This window comes from Stegodyphus dumicola, chromosome 12 (genome assembly GCF_044657685.1).
Source record: "Stegodyphus dumicola isolate Sdum_Otavi_A_Nest chromosome 12, ASM4465768v1".
In the NCBI taxonomy this organism is placed as follows: domain Eukaryota; kingdom Metazoa; phylum Arthropoda; class Arachnida; order Araneae; family Eresidae; genus Stegodyphus; species Stegodyphus dumicola.
The window spans coordinates 68,375,890-68,397,393 of record NC_140779.1 but is presented as its reverse complement, the minus strand read 5'-3'; the positions used below and the strand labels follow the sequence as shown (position 1 = coordinate 68,397,393).

The 21,504-nt window shown below is 31.3% G+C and overlaps 1 protein-coding gene across 2 annotated transcripts; it reads right to left on the bottom strand.

Moving 5' to 3' along the window:
• Positions 1-3,152: 3,152 nt before the first annotated feature.
• Positions 3,153-20,766, bottom strand: Pex3 (peroxisomal biogenesis factor 3). Of its 2 annotated transcripts, XM_035363752.2 has the most exons (2): positions 19,513-20,766; positions 3,153-4,269 (listed from the first exon to the last, which is right to left on the bottom strand). In XM_035363752.2, the coding sequence occupies exons 1-2, from the start codon at positions 20,551-20,553 to the stop codon at positions 4,264-4,266; spliced, it is 1,047 nt and encodes a 348-aa protein (XP_035219643.1). In that variant the 5' UTR covers positions 20,554-20,766; the 3' UTR covers positions 3,153-4,263. The 2 variants fall into 2 exon arrangements, with proteins under 2 accessions (XP_035219643.1, XP_085662650.1); XM_085806524.1 differs by lacking the exon at positions 3,153-4,269 and having other exon boundaries at positions 9,618-20,766.
• Between the last annotated feature and the right edge of the window lie 738 nt (positions 20,767-21,504).

Below are 21,504 nucleotides of genomic sequence, written 5' to 3'. Positions count from 1 at the left end.
ACTTTGCTCCAAGAATAAATCACTTGGTGAAGTTCTTAATTTATACTAGCCAACTTTTCTTAAGTGCATCGTTCACTCTTTCGAATATTTTAAACAAAGTACGTAAACCACATGTGGCAGCTAATACATGTGACTTAGCATCGCTTATAATAAATGTACCCAATTTTAAAACCGGGCAAATATATAATTTCACGTATATCTTGGGAAATTTTGAATAAAATGTCTTAATATTTTGCAGGTATGCGTAGAAAAACATCTACTTTAAGGTGGTGGTAAAAATGTTATAGGTTATAATTCAAAAATTTAAAAAAAAATTATAAAAATTTTACTAAAAAATACAAATTAAAAAAATAAATCAGAAAATATCTGCGAGTGGACTGAACCTAAATTTTGAATTGTGAAAGAAGGAATCAAGTAAGTTTAATAAAAGAAAAGAGAGATTAATAAAGACATATCAAACTCAATTAACAATGAGGAGCTAAAATTTTGAGGACTAATGTTTTAAAACTGCTGGTGCAATTTTTACAAAACTTGGCAGTTTTGCATAATTTTACTCATAGAATCGAAATATCGGTATGTCATTTCAGAAAAGTCTAGTTTTACGTCAAAATACCTATATTAGAACAGTACTATATATACATTTAATATAATATCTTAAGTCGTACTTTCGAAGCATGAAAATCGCAAGTTAAATTTTGACCAGCCCAGTAGATATAAAACTGTCCCTTTTTGTGTGTGTGCAGAGTGTACAACATTTATTACAGTAAAGTTCTGCTTTTATGAACATCGTCGGAGTCGGACAGGACATCGTAAGCGCGGGTACACCAACGGAAAAATTCATTTGTCTCAGCAAGAAGTTTACTTGTATCAAGATGAAATTAATGCCCCATTCTTCAATACGAAATGTATCTACAAAATGTATGAATGAATCTTCAAAGTAATGGGATTAGTCAATAAATTCTACACTCAAGTCATTCTGTTTAGCTTTTCACATTGCTAAACATTTATTTTTTGCCGAATAATATTTTGACATCTATTCAAAATCCTTGCTTACTTAAGATGCTCAATGGAAATATCTCGAAATGGAAAGGGGGGGAAATACTCTATAATGGTTTTGCTGCGGTGTACCAGTGCTTAAAAATTCAGTTCGGATATTTATAATAAAGTGATTTCAAGGATCAGGCCAGATGTTTTTCATCTACTTCAATTTTAGAATTAACAAAGATGTCATTTTCAGTGATAGGTAATTCATAAGAGCATGGAGGTGTGCCTTCGATTTAAATTTAAATTTTATAGCTTTGATTTAGCAATTTCGAAAAAGCATAATAATTGTTGTTTAAAAATAAGTAAAACGTAGATTTCCTTTCCTTTAAATGATTTTGCAGTCATAAAATGTGTGAGTATACTTAATGCGTTGTGACTTACCTCACTTGTCTGACAGTAACATCAGAACAAGCCCACGAAACTCATCGTGGCAAAGGAGAGCAAGACTGCGAATGTCCTTAGCAAGCGCCTTAACTAATGGCATTCACAGGACTAAGGACATTCAAGGACTGACAGGTGACAGCAAAGCTTCGCTCAGTTCCGCCCCAATTTTGATGGAGAGCACACCGGGGGGGGACAGGTCCGAGGGTCTCCCACTCCTCTTCCCCTACTACCAACCCCTCGAAGTGCCCCCATGCTGCAAAGACACTATAGTACATTTACAAACACCCATGCCTGCTCCAGGATTCGAACCCGGGATCTTCGGTACCGCAGTAGGCTTCCCTAACCACTATACCGTCTGGGCGGCACTTAATGTTGTTACCATGGTAACAGTGTATTTTATATCTTAAGTAATGTTCTATACGTGTTTCAAACTGTTACGAATTTTATATCTAAGTAAATAATTTTAGTGAAATTGTAGTATTTGTTTAAATATAATGTAACATGATAATCTCTAAAAGAGCGGATGCTTTGCCGGAAAAGTTGGAATACAGGGGCAAGTCTATCCAACATTGAATAAATGGCCATCTCGCTAGTTTGGCAAGACATCGCCAAGCTGGCGGCGGTTTGGGCGTCTAATTTTTGTCACCAAACTTAGCAATCATTTGGAGACATTTTGGTCCAGTCCCTATACCATCGTAATGTGTATTGTAATTGATTCATTATGTAGGTGTAATCGTATCCGGCCCTCATATGCCTTCCAGTAATTTCGTAAAAATGGAGTTTACTAGATTTCTCGGCAGCCGGGTGAAAACTATGTAAGATCGGAGACAGTATCTGCTCTCAGTTGTAGTTCAGAGCGACTTCCGAATATTGAGATCCTTGAGAGCTTCGCCTTTTAGAAGCGTTTTGCATTCCATTGGGTTTAGCGTTCTTGGCAGTTTAAATGTAATAACTGATTATACTCTGCAATACTGCGAAGAGTTGTACGAGTATTTCTGTGGGGAGTTCTAAAACTCCAGAACTTTTAAAAAATTTTGAATTTTATCAAGTTATCATCGGTCCTATTCATTCAATCTATTACGAACCCATACGCACGCAATTTTTACCGGAAACAGGATTGAATCCCGGTAACAAGAACGATTAAGTACTAACTATAAGACAGATGGAAGCACCCTTTGCTGCATTTAAACAAAAGATGGAAGGGGCCGTCAACTCCGTCAAAGGAGACATGAAAGCAGGACAAGAGTCGGTTAAAGTAGAGATAAAAGCCTATCAAGAGGTGATGAACGCAGGGCCTAGAAAAAACTGAAACAGGTCAAGAAGAAATGAAAAGAGAAATTACTGCCATAATAGAAGACAAATTTGAGGCTATGGAAGGCAGAACTGACATGATTGAAGGCAAAATTGGAGAAATTCAAGAAAAAGTTTCGCTGTCGAACAACAAAGCGAAGAAAGTTTCGCCCGTCCAACAACAAATTGATAACAAAGTTTCTGCTCCTGTCGACAAGAAAACTGAAAGCTTAAAGAAATTAAAGTTAAATTGTATTTTTACTTCATTAAACTTTGAATATAAAATATTCATTTTCTTATAAAAGCTTTCAAATAAATTTTACATTAAATACTAAAATGCAAAGCTTTGTAATTTTAATTTTCACCTAAAAAACAATACAAAAATTAAACTCTCTGAAAAGGATTTTAAACAATCAAACTTCATATTGCAAGAATTATTCATGCATTCAGATTTATATCATACAACAGCTACAAATTATACTCTGTATAAAAATGTAAGGTGAATTTTGAAGGTATTATTACGATTTCAAATTTTACCTAGGTGCATAGATATTAATCTGCACTTTAATTGCTAATTAATATTGTTATAAATGAATTTTTTATATTTTTTACTTATATTTTTAGTAAATATGCAAAATATTTCTTTTTTCAGAACTTATATTTATTTTAACACGGAATTTCTGCACTTACTAACCATTTCTTAGATTAGTACCTGAAGAGAACTTGGTGATCATTTTTATGTGCAATTGTTTAGTTAAAGATAACCTATTTTAACCAGTTCTAAAGTAAAGTTATTTAATCAACAATATTAACACACACACATTCCCAATTATTTAATACCTCTAAAAGTAGAGAACTAATTTTTTGATATTTCTGAAAGAAATATATAAATACAATTTCCTACTCGTTTAGTTTTATGTTTTAATGCTTTATATTCCCTACTCTTTGATTAAAATGGAGTATTTAATTAAGATATAGCATTTGAGAACTATCTGTTAACTTTATCAAAATTCTGAAAGACAGGATTTTATTCCACGGAATGGAACCTGATCATCTTGCAATTTTAACCGCACCTCCTCTCAATAGGGCTTTCATACTATCATTCCACAAAGATAATATAGGGTGGCCCAGAAGTCACTTTACATTTTGAAAATTAAATAACTTTTTCTTAAATGACTGTATTTAATTAATTCTTTTTTATTTTTTGCTTATTCACATGTCCATTCAAATGGAAATGAGCTTCATCTCCCATGATCAACTTGTGAATAAACTCATTGTCATTTCTTGCAGTTCTCTGAAACCTGACAGCATAATTTACTCGTTTCTGAAAGTCTGCTGGTTTTAAAGATTGCACTAATTGAACCTTGAAAACGCATCACTAAGTTCCTTATTGCAGGCCTACTAGGGGGATGTCGAACATTAAAATGGCGCATATCTTTGCGTTGCAACAATTGACCGTCCATTTTCAAAGTAAAATTCAATTATCTTCACTCGTTGTTCTGTTGTAAACTTATCCATGCCAAAAATTTCCAGGGATTATATTTTTTAATTCTGAAAAGAGAAAAAGAAATATATTAATAGAAAAAAAGTTATTTAATTTTCAAAATGTAAAGTGACTTCTGGGCCACCCTATATAATCAGAAACATGAACTCCTTATCCAGAAATTGAATCAAGCCTTTGAGTGTAATAGTCGCTCACTTTACATCTTAACAATGACTGCCTTTTTTTATTACGGCATATTTTTTATAGACATCAGTAACTTTTATTATTGTACGAGTTGAATTTTTCATTCTTTGCTCATTCAGGAGGTCTAGTATGTTGGTGACTAGAGTTTGGAACGAGCTTAGGCTCGAGCTTGATACTCGATAATTTTCGAGTACTCGATACTCGAATCAAAGCCCGACGGCCTTTCGAGCTCTGTATATACAAAATGTTTTTCGTTCTGCATTTTATTTTAAATTTATTTGTCAACATATTTCTTAAGAATCCTAGAAGACATTTTATTGGTGTCATAAAACTGCTTCTTTTTAAGTACATAAAATTTTGTAATTGAATTACGGATAAGTAAAGTTAAACAATAAAAGGATTATAAATATATACAGTAAAATAATGCTTTTACTTTTAACTGTGTTGAAACTCGTTTTCGTAAAGAGATGAATTTGTTGCTGCCTACAGTACATAGAAATACAAGGATTTTTAATCTTTATCCGATAGAAACAATATACTTTTATACTTTTAATTTTAAGTAGTAACGTGTATGTAATATTAAATAATGATTTTCTTAGTATCGGTTAAAAAAAAAAAAAAAAAAAAAAAAATTACAAATTGTTGAACATTGAAAATGCCGTGTTTCGCAAAACAAACATTTATTGCAGAGTAATACGCAGAAATACTGACTTGTGTCGAATGGAAAGAGAGTGACAGCTCGCTTTTACTCTGCATCAGATAAAAGAATGTCTGGAACAACAAAAGGAAAATAAGAAGAATTGAGATGGTAGAATGGGATATTTCACTTAGCCGCCATCAGTCGGCGAAGAAAGATGAAATGAATGAAAATAGACAAGCAATGTGAAAAAAAGTTGGATCATTATGGTAGTAGGTACTTCAAATAATTAACAAAATGTTAGGTAAGAATATCCGAAGGATATTTGTGTTTTTCTCTAGGAAAAGGTGAGCATCGCAAAGAACTGATACAGCTGTTTGGATGTAATAGTACAGAAAGGAAAAAATTTGTTGCAAGTTTTTTTATATAATTTTGTATGGTATCAATTTGAAGATCTCTGTGAATATATGAATTTGGGATGAACCAAGATGCATTAATAATTTCACGAAGGGTTTTATTTTGAATAACTTGGATCTTTTTATGTGGGTTTTAGCGGCGTGTCCCCATACCAGACTGGCGTAAAGTAGGTCTAAGGATGGACTTGTATAAAATAAGCTTATTGTTGATAGTCAGATTGCTATGTCTGCCGAGGAGAGGACGCATAGTAGCTGTTGAGATATTGAATTTCCTGACAGTTTCGTGTAAATGTTGCCGAAAAGTGAATTTTTTGTCAAGTGTGACTCCGAGATACTTCACTTGATCCGTCCACTGAATTTCGTCGTCAAAGAAGATGGGATTACGCGGAAGGAAGTTTGTTTGTCCTTTTCTGAAAATAATGGCTTTGGTTTTGTCAGTGCTAACGGCAATTCTCCACAGCGTCATCCAGTTTTCAAGAAGCTCCAAATAGTTTTGTAGAAAAATTTGTACAGTATTCATGGTTGAAGCTTGAGTTAGGATAGCGGTATCGTCGGCAAATAAGGTGATAGTAATATGACATGATTTTGGAATGTCTTGAATATAAATATTGTAAAGAAAAGGAGAGAGAACGGAGCGTTGAGGGACACCTGCAGTAATATTTCTAGTAGTTGAGAGGGTGTTTCCAACTTTGACAGCAAGGTAAGAGGCAATAAGTCAAATAAAGTGGTTCGGAAAATTGAGCTGAATTAGCTTGAATATATATCCTTGGTGTCACACTCTGTCATAGGCTTTGGCAATATCTAAGAAAATTTGCAATTGAATCCATCAGTAATGTAATTGATAACGCGAAGAAGCTGATGATTAGTGCTGTGCAGATGTCTGAATCCAAACTTTTCATCAGGAGTATAAAAGCTAGGAGGCATGATTCGATTAATATAAAACAGAATAATTTTTTCAGCAATTTTAGAAATTTGACTAAGTAAACTGATAGGCCGAAAATTTTGAGGTAAAGTAGAACTTTGATGAGGCTTAAGGGAAGACAACAACAACTGCATGTTTCCATACCTTTGGCAAGTAAGAGAGCTTGATAGCTGAGTTAATTATTTTAGTTAAGCACATAATTGCATTAATTGGAAGATGCTTGAGTGCTTTGGAAGAAATGCCATCCCATCCAGCATCTTTTTTAGTTTTTAAAGAGCTAATACAATCAGCAACAATTCTCGGAGAAACAAGAAAGGTGAAATTAAGTGGTCCAGGGCTATTAAGGAAAAAAGATACTGTGCTATTGACTTTGGTAATATGATCATATCATTATTATCATATGGGGAAGCATTGGGAGTAAAGGTATCTTCAAGAACGTCAGCGAAAGTATTGGCTTTATCTTCATCACAATAAACAAGTCCATTGCAACCATGAAGTGGTGGAATCTGCTTGAAAGGCTTTTTGAATTTACGAGCAATGTCATAGAGGGAATTGTTTTCAGTAGAAAGAGTGTTTAAGAAGTTGTTCCATCGTTGAGATTTAAATTCCCTGATATCTTTTTTAATGGTCATTTGAAGAGCGTTTAAGTGAGCTTTAATTCTTGGGTCTCTAGTAGATTGCCATAATTTCCGGATGCAATTTTTATATTTAATATTTTGCCTGATGTTATTCGGAAGAGGAAGAAAAGGATGATTACTGATAAATTTATTGGTAGCAGAACTTAAAGCTTGTTCAACACTGTTGGTAAAATTTTGAATTTCCGTGTCTAAGGCTTCTTTACGGCTAATGCAAGGATTTCCTGGTATAGTTTCTGTCAGAATTTAAGAATATTTATTCCAACTGGTAATTCCAATGCTACGACCTAGCATGAGAGATACAAGCAGATCATGTTTTAACAAATCATAAACAAATAGCATGGGGTTAAGTTTCGGAATACTTCGGACCTGACAGAAAGCTAATGCATCGGACGTAACAGAAAGCTATACTTCCTTTAACCAATAAGAATGCGATTACTAATATTTCAACACAAATTTAGTCGAAATTTTAGCAATATTTTGATAAATATGGTTAATATTATTTGAGTTATAACCGTAAATACACGCATATTCTAGAATAGTATTTTCTGTTTTTTCTAAAATAGTAATAATGCCGAAAAACAAAAGATCAACCGTTTGGAGTCATTTCGCTAAGGCAGACCAAAATTATGCATGCTGCAATGAATGCAATAAAAAATTTTCTATTTTAAATGGAAATACGTCAACAATGTGTCGTCATCTAAGCAGCGTCCATAACATTGACGTTGACAAAGCAGAGGCAGAAACGACAGCTAAAGAAACAAAAACTTTGGATAATTTCGTAATCAAAACATCAATTGAAGAGATTGTTCCAAAAATGGCTGCAGTAGATGGTTTATCAATTCGTCAAATCACTCAGTCAGAGATTATTCGTCAATCATTGGCCTTAAAGGGTATGAAGCTTCCAGCCAACGAAAAATCTGTAATGGCTCTTGTTCATAACCATATGGAAACTGTGAAACAAAAACTGTGTGTGCGTTCAGATTTGTTCAAGTCTAAATGTAGAGAAAAATTACAGATAGAACAACATATCTCTCTGGATTGTAAAACCAGATGGAATTCAATGTTGAAAATGCTTGAAACATTTGTAAAATTGTATGACGTTACAAAGGATGTACTCATTGAACTTGGATCTGAACGTCTTTTAACAAATATAAACCTGGAATTAATAAAATCGATGGCGTTAAAACCAATTGAAGTGGCACTTAACGCTATAGGTGAAAAACAAGCCACTTTACGAACAGCATATATTTCTATCAACTTTATGCGAAAGAAGTTAACTGAACAAGAATTTGAAATAAGTAGTTCTCTTTCTGAAAATATCGATTTTTACATCAATAGCAGGATGAACAGAATTCACTAAGCAACTTAAATAAAACGCCATCAAAAGCTTCTATAGAACTAGCACCTGCTTTGACTAAGCGTTTTTTCCGTCACCAGATTCATCACCAAATTAATCAAATGAAAAATCAAGCAGTGAAGCAGAAACAACTACCAAAGTTGGTGCTTCTTTAAATGAACAACTTAGAGTACTATTAGAAGCTCCAACCAGCAAACTACCGAAAGGTGACCGCTTTAAAAAAATTAAGTCAAGAATTTACTTTGTCAAAAAGTAATGGTGAATTGACTGTAAAGTAGTTACTTGAAGCTATTTACAGTATAAAACCAACGTCGACTGATTCTGAGAGGGCATTTTCCGTGGACAACAATTTTTGCACCAAAATTAGCTCGAAGTTATCAGATAAATCACTACATGTACTGGTGTTTTTAAAATATTTTTTCATTAATATAAATGCATAAATAAATATATAAGTAAAGAAAAAGTTTCTTTTAAATTTCTAAAAAATATTATTTTAATTATAAGTCTTTTGATAATGTAACTATGTCAACTTCAAATGCTCAGCCCGAAAAAACAATCAAGCTCGAACTCGAGCTTAACCGAACTTCAAATCATCAAGCTTTACCAAACCCTAGTTGGTGACAGAGCTTAAGATAATCAGTTAGAAATACAGTGAATCACCTTTCTACAATAGTCACCTCTGAAAATGACCAGAATTTCTGAGAACAAAAATAAACAATGAATAGCACTTCTCCAAAATGACAATCAGAAGCACCTCTGAAAATGACCAGAATTTCTGAGAACAGAATTAAACAATGGCACTGAATTTCACTTCTTCAAAATGACAATCAGAAGACCTGAATCATCTGTAATCAGGCATGGTTGTGTTAGAGAGGACATTTTTGCTAAACATCATACTTTTTAACTGATTTACCAATTCTTTTTAATAAACACACTGCAATTTCATAAAATAATTTATGTTGGTTTTTATTAAGTTGTTTTGAATCTACCTGACGAAAAAATGTAGTCATGTAATTTTCAATTTTCTTCATTAATGTTTAATTTTTTTTGCTTTAATAATATAATCAGTTTTCTGAGACCTGCATTTGATTTTATTGAAATAATTTAATCTTTTATTTACCTTTTATACTGTTTTCTTTTAAACATATGCATTATACTCCATTATTGTATATTTTCTTCGGATCAAACTATGTTTCATATTTATTATATTCACAAATTTCTTACAAATAAGAACTTTTAATATGCTGTAAAAATTTCATTTTGTTTAATTCAAGAAAGCTAATATACATTAATATATATTTAACATATTTTCTTTCCATTTCACAAACATTTAAATACAGAAATTCAAAGTTTTATCTACAATTAAAAATATAATTGCTAATTTTTGGAAAAAATTTTTTTGCAAATCCTATACAAAGAGCAAAATTGCTAAATAATTCAAATTTAATATACTTTTCTAACAATCTTATAAACGGTTGTTACTCATGTAAATAATCAAGTACATTAAAAAAAAAAGATTAACAAATTCATTATTTCTAAAAAGGTAAATACATAATTTTTATATTTCAAACCTCTGCCACTTCCCCAAAAATTAGTATAGTACATGATAATCCCCGCCTCCAAATAAAGAAAAACAGAATTTTTTAAAAATATAAAATGCAAATTTTGCGTTCATCCTCCCCCCACCCCCCAAAAAAGGGTGGTAGAAACTTCATTTTTTAATACACAGTTTTTGGGTGTAAAATATATTAAATGAAGCATATCACATTTCAAGCATAACAATGATAGAGTAATTTATTTACATATTATACATGTTTGTTAATTCTTTGAATTTTTAAAAGATATAAATCAATTTTTGACCCTAACCCAGGTTATAAGCAAGTACAAAAATTAGTTAAAATATTTATCAGTGATTAATATAATATATTAATGATACAATATTTATAAGCAATTAAAAAATCACAACTATTATAAAAATTAATTTTAAATAATTCCAATCAAAGCAAAATTCAAAGACCCAGGTGACCACTAGCAAAAATATTTTGTATTAACTCATACAAGAAGATACTAGATCTGGGGAAAAAGCATGAAATTTATATACGTTTATTTTATTCCTTTCAGGGCATTCTACAACATTACTTTCTTACTATCAAACACAAACTCAACTTAAAAGGGCTAAATTAACATATTCCCACCAAATATGAAAATACATGACTCTATTGACTTTGCTCATTTATCTATGAAGTTAACAAATTTTTTAGTTATTTAATTTATCAATTTATATACAGATATTTCACTTATTATGTCTTATATATAAATATTTCATTTATTTAATATGCTAATTACATATACTCTTATACACAAGAAAAACACTGGAAAAAATCACTCATTATTTTTTAACAAATTTTGTTAAATTAATAAGTATTTGAATTTGGTTCGGTAGATTATGGCAAAGCATATTAGGGCTATCTGCCTATGTAAAGGGATGCCTTCATGGAGGACTTTCTAAGGGAAATTGGCTCATATACACATTATACATGGGGAAAACCATGAAATGCACATGAAAGGTAGCCCATTCATCTTGGCCACTAATGGGCAATAAATATTTGTTACACAGTCATATTTATCACTGAAGAATATTCCAATTTTTCTTTGTTGAAAGAATTCATTCTTCAAGTAAGATTGTAATCGATTTCTTATTTTTCTTATTCATCATTATTAATGGGAAAATATTCTTTCAGTCACTGCCGATGAACAAAGGAGGGAAAAAAAAGAATTTTAATAAATATTGCTAAAGCATTTGGTCTGCTACATCAATTTTCATAAAAATTTCAATCCAAAAGACTATAAATTCTTGATCTTGTTTGGCACTTCTACAGTCTTTAATAGATACTATTCTCTAGGAAGATCTTAATAGCTATTTCATTCCATAATATTAAGTTATTTGAGCATGGCCAAAACACACATAATAGTTTTCGTCCTACGTAGGAAGGACCATTTTTCTAGTTAGTTTTTGTTTTTGTAGCAAGCTTCTATTTTTTCCTGTAATGAATTGTAATAGGACTGTGGAATTTGCTGGCTGATGGAGTATGGACTGTGGAGTTTGCTTCTGAAGCACTGCATGTCTTAGGAAATATGTTTTTCTTAACAGCACAGAATGCAAAAATTTGCATTCTACAATTTGATGGAGTTTTATGGAAATGTGATGAAAAAAATTAAAAGCAAAATGTTAGAATATAGTGATAGTGTCAAGCAGAATTATTTCTTTTGACATGTCACTAGCTTTTATTTATCATCATGGTAACCATGAAGCTCAAGACTACTATATCAACTATTCTTTGGTGATTGTGATATTTGACGGTGCACAATGCTGAACTGGTTCAATTCTCCAATGTTTTTGTATGCAAGCCTATGAGAAGAACAAAACTTAAATCACATATGTAAGTGAAACATATAGATAAGGAGACCAAAAGCAGTAAAAATTTTTCTTAAGGATTTGCTGAAAAAGTTATTATGTAAGGATTTGTTGAAAAAGTTATATGTTTCCTTACAGAGGTTTCTTGCTTTTTAAATTTTATATAGTGATTGCTCTTTTATGGTGTTAGTGCACTACCATTTTGAAAATGGCAGTTGCCTTTTGCATATTAGCTTGGTGAAAAATTACTCACCAATATACTGCCAACTTTTCAACAGGTAATGAGAAAATGCCTATTTTTATTTTAAAATTTAGTAGTTCTTATAATCAGTTATTTCACTAATGAAATTGCAGAGAGAGAGCAAGGAGTCTGATTATCGTACTATGAAGAATAATTATGCTATTTGAATGAACCACACAGGTAATTACTACATGAAGTCTAAGATTTGGAATCCGAAATATCAAATTTTAGATCAGTTTAAATAAGACAACTTGTAGACAGGGCAACATTGGGGTTATTATTTGAGTCAGACTGAAAAATTCTAACCTCCTACAATCCCTTAATGGCCGAAAATGTGATCCTGGCTGATAAATCTATTGTTATTAACCATGGTGCCATTCCCCAGCCAGCAGGTGTTTGAAAATGCAGGAATCAGTTACCGCATTTCTGCTTCCTTTTGTCAAGTATTAAATTTTCCATTCTTAGACTTTATAAAGGAAAAAGAAAATTTTCAAATTATTTGTTTTATTTTAGTTTCAGCTCGTGGTCTGGTTACTGAATGTTTAGATTTCAGACCTTGTACTGTGTATCAAATGAATAACTATTTCTAATTATAATAGCTATATCTAGTTGAATGATTTCAGTTTAAGCGTGAATCTATTTCACAGGTCCCCGATATGCCTGAAAACAAATATATAACAATGTATTGCTAATAGTGGTTTTGAGCCACAGCTAATGGTACTGCTATTTCAACGAAATTCTGAAAGAGGGGAAGGGGAAGAAAGGTGCTCATTCTCATAACTACCACAAAACAAAATAAATATTCTTGAAGTTTATAATAAGAATGGGTCTTATTTTTACATTAAATGGACAAGTATTTCATCTTAACTCTCTGGATGCTCATCCCACAATTTTCATGGGCAACTCAAATGTAGCAAAATTTGCTCATCCCGAAATTTTTGCGGGCATGTGTTTTTCTTCCTTTATTGAGAAGCGCATTCCGCCTTTTCACCATTTAACCAGTGAAATAAATTTTATACAGTATTAGACATTTAATTTAGGTTTTGACCAACAGAAGTCGTTACTCGCCCACTAAATTGTAACATTTAAAGGCACTTGGTATTAACCACTTTAACTTCACTATGTTTGCCAATTTTTTCTAATCAGAAATGGCTGCTAGAAAATGATTAATGAAAGAAAGATGCAAATGGGAAAAAAAATTTGCAAAGTAACACGAATTTGCTGCAAAGACTGTGAAGTTGGACTTAGCCTTGAACCCTGTTTCGAACTCTATCATACTAAACTACATTTCTAAGGTATTTTTTCCACAGTGCATTATATTTTAAGTTTTATACATTTTACTTTCCTATATTATGTAATAAATAGAAATTAACTGTAACTCAATTGAAATTTATTTTTAAAAAAATTTCTGTGGTAACACCCGATATTGGTTTTTCTGACAGCTTACTTTCTCCTAATAAAAATCTATACAAAAAATCTTTTCTAGAGAGAAAAAATTCATATTTCAACTCTCCAATATATATAGATTTAAAATATGGGGAAAATGTTTTTTTTCTGAAGCGATTTTGGTCACAAATTGAGCAGTCAGATGGTTAATGCTCTTTTTCTGGAAATCCACTTTCATTTAAATTCATTTCGAATGAGCATCCACTGCCCCCCTAAAAACGTATTATGTTTAAAAACTGAGCATTATTAACAGGATTTATATTTCAATTGGTGTTATATGTAACATATTTAGACTTGATAAAATATTTTATGATCATTTTCATTTTACTCTCTACTGATGAAATTAGAACATGAAGATGATAAATACTCAACCACTATATTTAGATTTACTTCTTATGATAGAATGAATGCCAAGAAGAGAAAATATGCCTTAAATTACTAATACTGTAGTAAAGTTAAAATTTATTTGGTTTATTAAAAACCATCTTCTACACTTTATGACGAAAAAAAGCATAAAATTGTTAGTATAACTCTTTAAAAAAATAAAATACTATAAAAAGCATTGTACAGTACAAAGTCTGTAATCCAGATGTCCATTATCTGGAATGATCTATAATCCGGACCTCAAAAGCCACAAACTTTTTTTTTTTTTGTATGCTTTACGCATGCATGTTATTGAAAGAAATGTTTAATAAAGTAAACAAATAAATATTAAGCTTTTTTTTGTAAATTTTGATACCCTTTAGATTATAATTGCTCTTTATTTCATAAATTACGGTTTCATATTTTTAATTGTATAATTTCTGCATGTCATCTTACCAGATTTAAATTGTTGATCTATAATCCAGAAAAACCCTTAATTCGGAATTGCCGAAGTCCCAATGTGTCCGAATTACGGACTTTGTACTGTAATAAGCAAATACTTCACGTTGAATGTACTAAAACACTAAACATTTATAAATACTAGACCTAATACAAAAAAAGAAGAAAAAAAAATTCTAGAAGTGGTCATCCTGGCTCAGACATAATTTTTTTAATTAGTAAAACTGTTAATTATGAATGTGGTCATCCTGGCTCAGACATAATTTTTTAATTAGTAAAAGTGTTAATTATGACTGATTTAAGATTTAAAAAAAAAGACAGAAAAATTGATATTTTTAATAAAATTAATAGAAATGCAAATGAAGATGAAACTTTAAAGAATTCGAAGCATAAAATAATTTGTCAGTAACCAAATTTAATGAATAACAATAAATACAACATCTGCATTTCTTAACAACTGGAAGATTTCAAAGGAACGGATAGTTTCTGACAGGATAATTATTTTTAGTGAAAATATCTAATTCGATTGTTTAAGCTGGGTAAGTTAATTTTCAATTAACCACATTCAAATTACAGTTCTCTGAAAAAGCAGTAATATTAATACAATTAAAAAAATTGTTTTCCAATTTAAAAAAATTAGAAATTTCCAGCAACAAGCTCAGTATCTTTAATAATGAGCTTAGTTTTATTTAAGCATTTCACACATTAGAAAGTTAAATTTCTAATACATGAGCATTGATTTCTTGATAAAATTTGACAAAATAATTCAGTACTTCCTTTTTATAGTAGGTCACTCAGTTTCAGGAATGTACATATTTTGAACTACTTCACCTCAAAATTTTAAGATGCATCTTATTTTGTCATTTACATTGGACCTTCAGATTAATTGAAAAACTGGTAAATATCATGTTGGATTTAAACTGCGTGAAAAAATATGCATACTTTACAACATTTTCTGTGATAAAACTACATGGTGGTGGATTTGAATAATTTTATCAATTAATTCACTATTTAAACTAGCAATAATTAGCTATATTAATTAAGTTATGATGAATTATCTAAACAAACGTCACAATTTCAACCTAACTAAAAATATTTTAGGAAGCGCATGTACTGAAACTGGCTCAGTACCATCAGAGGATAGAATTATATGTGAAATGATGACATTTACTTTACTATAAAAATTGCAAGAAAAAGTAACCAATTTAAGTGACAAAATGCAGAAGCAAGCAATTTTTACATATCAGCTCACGGTATACATTTAGTTGCAGACTGAGTTAACCGATTTTTAGCTGTAAGTTGGCTGCTAAGGAAATTTCACAGTTTTAATGGGTGAAGTACAGAATCACCCACTTATTTGGCGTATTAAGTTTGGCGCTTTTTACAAGAGTTAAGAAGAATTGGATTTTTGTCAATTTCCTTTGACTTTTTAAGTGAAAATACATTGATGTGTACATGGACAAAGTCAAGAGAGTGTGCAATGCCGAATTTGTGCAATTCTCTGATGTTTTTTTAAATGAAAATAGGTCAATGTGTACATGGATACCAAATTTGTGCAATTCTTAAAAACGCGCCAAGCAGTGGGCGATTCGGCACTTTCACCATTTTAATCAGGTTAATTCAAATATATGAACAGGTTAAGTGGTGTTAATATAAATACATGAGCATATAAATAACATTAGTATAAATATATAAGCATATACAAATTAATTAGTATATGTAAATATATGAACAAGTTTGTCTTAAAAAGTTTTCCATAAAAACATATTTTATGGAAAACTTTACAAACTGCTTTTTAAATGTCAGTTTCTAGGATAGGGAACTGAGTACAGCAAAGCACATAAACTTCACAGGATTCAAGTGAGCCCTTTGATATATTTTTATATCTCATGCTTGACTATCTCTCATAATTCCACAGAGAATTTTTGAAAAGCAACCAATTCATATTAACATTATACACAAAGGAAACAATAAAAATCTTACTAAACTAGCCTGTTCTCTTGCTAGGAATAATTTTTGAATTGTAACACCTTTTCTTTAAAATAAACCTTTAGAAAATTAAACTCGGTTTAAATATACCTAACCTAACATTTAAAAAAACAAATTAAAATAATTTATCTTTTAGATTTCAAGATGGAAAAAAAAACATCATTATCCAAATCTTGCCAAAGGTATGGTATTTAAACCACTTAATTACCTTTATATGAATTGCTTTAACTATCAAGCTTTTATATGCAAGTCTGTCACATTTACAAGGATTTTCCTCCTTGAGAAATTGCTTAAAAATTTAAGATCAAATACACAAGGTAGTATTACACTGAAGACAATATAGTATATTAAATTATGTATAATATAAGCATAATAATGGCCCAAGAGACACTGGCATTCAAAAATAAAATACTGTTATTATTTTTAGCAACAAAATTATTTTTTATTGGATATTTTTTTAACCCGTGAGCATATGCACCATACAGTTTTGATACTTATTACTATTGCAGATATTTTAGGAATTTCTCAAAATTTGAACATATCACTTTAGGTACCTTATTGGGTAGTCCAGTAAAAGGAATTCTTAAGAACTGAAAATTACATTACAGTCATTTTACATTATGAATCTGACTGAGTATGAACAGATGCTGCTTCCATTCCGTTCATACTCAGTCTGCGAGGTCTTCTCGCAAATATTTTTCGACAGACAGGGAAATTGATGGCATATGCAGTCGATGAACTATATAGTCATCAAGCAAGAAAAGAATTTCATAGATTAGCCCCAATAAAAAACATATACGAATAATAGTTAATAATTTTCAAAAAGTGTATTGTATTTCTGATTATTGTAATATTGATGAAAAACTAGAACCCTTTCGCAGAAAATGGCAATTTCGGCAATACATCAACAGCAAACCAGCAAATGTTGAATAAAAATTTTTGTGCTAATTAAATCTTATACCATCTATAAATTCAACAATGAAACCAATCATTTTTCATGAATGGACTGTGTTAAGGAATATCTTTTTGATATATCAGAAAACACAAATATACCAGAGTTTTAGAACTATCTATAAAAGGATTCTAAATTTACTAGATGACGAAATGTCCAAAAAATTCTCCAACTTGTAATCGATGTGAAGAATTTCCAAAGAGATCTCATCGAAAGGCTTCATCTGTTTGTGGAGAACGTGATATATCATTTTACAAAACCCGCTTACTCATTATATGTTGGAGCCATTATATTACCAAAAAAAGTGATTAAAGTTATTTTGATGAGTTAAAAAATATATTTTGAGCATAACTGAAAAAATTAAGTAAATCTTCCTGCTGAATATGAATGCTCAATAATGAAAGTTGTTTTCACTTAATTTTCTCAGTTATGCTCAAAATATATTTTATAAATATATTTTATGCTCAAAATATATTTTATAAATATATTTTATGCTCAAAATATATTTTTTCAGCATAACTCAAAATTTTTCAAAAAATATATTTTTTGAAAAATATATTTTATAAATACATTTTCAAAATATATTTTATGCTCAAAATATATTTTTTGAGCATAACTGAGAATCTAAGTAAATTTTCCTGCTGAATATGAATACTCAATAGTGAAAGTTTAAGTATTTCTTACTCAAAATTTCCGGATGCAAAAATGATTCAAAATATTCATTTTATTGTTGTTATCTTACTTTCCTGCAAGAAAAACATTGTTAATTGTATGTTATGTTTAAACATACAATAGTTTAATTGTATGATGTGTTTTGCTTAAAAATGGTAAAAAAACAAAAAATGAATTAATGTTGAAAGAGGGATACAAAATACATACTGATGCTTAAAAAAGTATTCAAATAACCTGTTTAGGTATAACTTTGTTTAAAATGCCTATATCCTAATTAGAAGCTAGCATAAAAATTAGGGTCAAACTCAAAACATTCATGTGGTAATGTCATAGAAAAGGGTGCATGTGCTGAAGGGTTAAGCTGCATAACAGCAACCATCTAAGATAATTGTATCAGTTAACACATATTTTATAATCTGCTTCATTACTGAAGATATTATTAGAACTACATAAAAGATTCATAAAAGCAGCTGATATAAGGAATTAACGTTTCCAATATTTGATACTGCTCCAGGTAAAATCCTGGTATACTGCCTTGGTGCAATTTTGAAAATTGTCACCAACACCAAAATGATTCATTTACTGCCCCTCATAATGTTGCCAAAACCCATGTGTATCGTGTACTAAGATTAAACCCTGTTCCAATCATAGGGAATCCTATCCGCACCATTATTTCAATAATATTTATATATGTACTGCATTTCTTTGGTTGTAAGATATACACTTTATTTTAATGCAACCAATAGTTAAAAGGATTATAAAAAAAAAAAATAAAATCAACCAAATATAACTAACACTAACAAGGAATTTTTTAATAATTGAACTGAAAAGAATTCTAAAAAAATTCCAACAGTGAAAAGAATTCTACCAAAAAAAAAAAAAAAAATTTTTTTTTTCTAATGGCAGATTGTGAACAATTACAAATGTAACCCACTCCATTAATCTATACAAAGCCGGATATAGTGGTCTCTTTATTATGGAGGCAGCTAATAGGTGGGCCACCATCGCCTTTCCTATGAAGGAACGGACAGTTACAAGCATACCTTCTCCGGGATTCGAACCCAGGCCCTTCGGCATCACAGTCAACTTCCCTGACCACCATACCGACTGGGCAGCTTCTACCAAAAATTATTATTTTTTCTACCAAAATAATAATATCCAGCATGCACTTTTTTAATAATTGAACTTGAAAAAAATTATTTATCTAGAAAAATTCACTATTCTGGAATAATTAGTAATTAAGAAAGATTTGCAATTCTAAGACATCATTTACTATATGATTTTAGCAAAATTTGCATGTGGAAGAGATGCATTACATTATACCTTAGATTCAAAGAAAGTGAGTATATTTTTACCTGGAATTACTAACTTTTTATAATTTGCTACTGCATACTAAGAAAGTATAAATGAATAATTATAAAATGTTAGGCTAACTCAGATTATGAATAATTCTAATTAAAAAACAATAAACTTTTCACATTCTGTAAAAGCAAAACAGGACTTTAGGACGGAAATTTTGAAACATGAAAGCCCAGATTGGCAGAATATATTTAAAAAAAAAAAAAAAAATTAAAAACAGAAACTGGTTTTAAGCTCATACATTATTCTGGCTGAAAGCCTCATAAATATTAGCAGCAAATGTATTTAAAGGTTCTTGCTGTATCAAGGAATGCATAAGTGCACCCTGCTCTGATGGCTCATGCTGATTAAATACATTATGCATCATGGGGATTATTTTGGCCAGAGGAGCAGCAAAATCATGAGGATTTACGAATTTTTCACCATCACTGAGAAATACGAAACATTCAGAAATCCGATCCATAATAGATGATACTCCCCGATCGATACAAAGGGTCAACACACGATTAAAATCTTGGCATTCCAAAACATCTTTAGTTTCATTAACTATTTTGGCCAAAAATTCATCACTTGAAATACTATCAGAATTTGTAGGCATGATGTACGATGACACATCAGGCAAACAGACTGAATCACTTGGAGAAAGAGAATCCCGAATGGCTCTAATGATATCACTTATATCTTGAAGCTTCAATGATCGATTTAAAGGTACAGAGTTTAAAGTACTCTCCACCGCCTTTTTAACTGGCACAAGTAGTCTGTTGATCCCATTACTCAAAAAATCAGCAATCAGAGACATGTATTTTTGTTGCTGTTCAGCAGCACTAGGTGAATTAAAGTCATTAGTACGAGACATTGTAAACACATAACCACCAAGGATACTCATTTGGACACGCAGAAGAATTGCCAAAAGACATTGTGCATACACTTCACCAACTGCTTGGACAAAAACTAAAATTTTAAGTTGTTCCCATAATTGCATCTTATTTGGTGGGTTGCTTTTAAGTTGTTCTACAAGAGGAGAAATATCTGCATTACTACACACTGTTTCTCTAATTTTGGGTGCGAACGAAATCAAAGCTGAATCGCAAGTGTTGATTGTACCTTCAAAATGACTGGAACGTTTGATCTGGTCACAAAATTCAGCAGTTCGTTGGGACTCCCATTCCAAAAGTTTGCGTCTCAAGTATGAATTTAAAACAGCGATCCCGCCAATTAAACCACCTATAATAAAAAATTTCCTCCTGTGGCGTCGAAAGCATGAAGGCACAAATTTCCACATTGTGTATAAACACAGATAAAGTACTTCGGAGTTATTTAAGTAGAAATAATATGGCTAATAGCAAATCATTCACAATTTAAAAAAATTCAGATGTGGCTTTGTTTTCCGAAACAATGCAAAGCAAACTAGATACAATCAACTACTTAGTAAACAATTCATATACTAAATCACGCACACCTTATACCTTGCATGTCTGCAAAAACAGACAGTCAGACAGACAAAGTAGACAGACGTCTTGTTTTGCACCCGCTAAGTCTTTTTGCACCGATGGGCGAAAACTCAAGCTTAGGTGTGAGAAGGAAAGGTATATAGAAATCAAGGGATCTAGTCTGGACACGACCAGTCGAGATCGGTATCGGAAAACCAGTCGGGATTCTTTTCGAACTCGACAGCAAACGGGAAAGCGGATCCCAGATTCCGTCGGTGGAAAATGAAGTGAAAATTCCGTGCGGAACTTATGTTTATTGCACAGCAACCAGTCTTAGGTCGGCGCTAAATCCCCGAACGCGCAGAAGGTCACGTGATCCTCGCTTCATGCGTAAGCCGACGTCACAACGAAGCTCCGCCCAGCATCAACAACAACTTCGTTCCATGTAGACACGGTGCGCAACTTTGATTCGGAAATCTGAAATAAGTCTTTGTAGATATCTGTGAATATGTAGAACGATTTCAATCATTATACAACTGAATGGCTTGGTTATGTTTCTCCGTATAAGAAAGCGAAAGAATAAATAGTGATAATTTTTTAGATTGGTCTTATATAGAAAAAAAGCACGTAAAAAAATCTTTAGTAAGATATTCTAGTATCGGATGTTTTTAATCTTATTTTTGCATCATACGATTGCTTTGTCAAGTTCACTGATTAAGCCGAACTCAGCCAAATTTAGTTTATAAATTTCTCTTTCAAAGAATATTCAGAATAAAACTGGGGTTAACTATTGCTGTGATACT

Excerpts from the sequence above, each read along its gene's own strand:
- Pex3 (XM_035363752.2), bottom strand. The coding sequence starts at position 20,553 with ATGTGGAAATTTGTGCCTTCATGCTTTCGACGCCACAGGAGGAAATTT.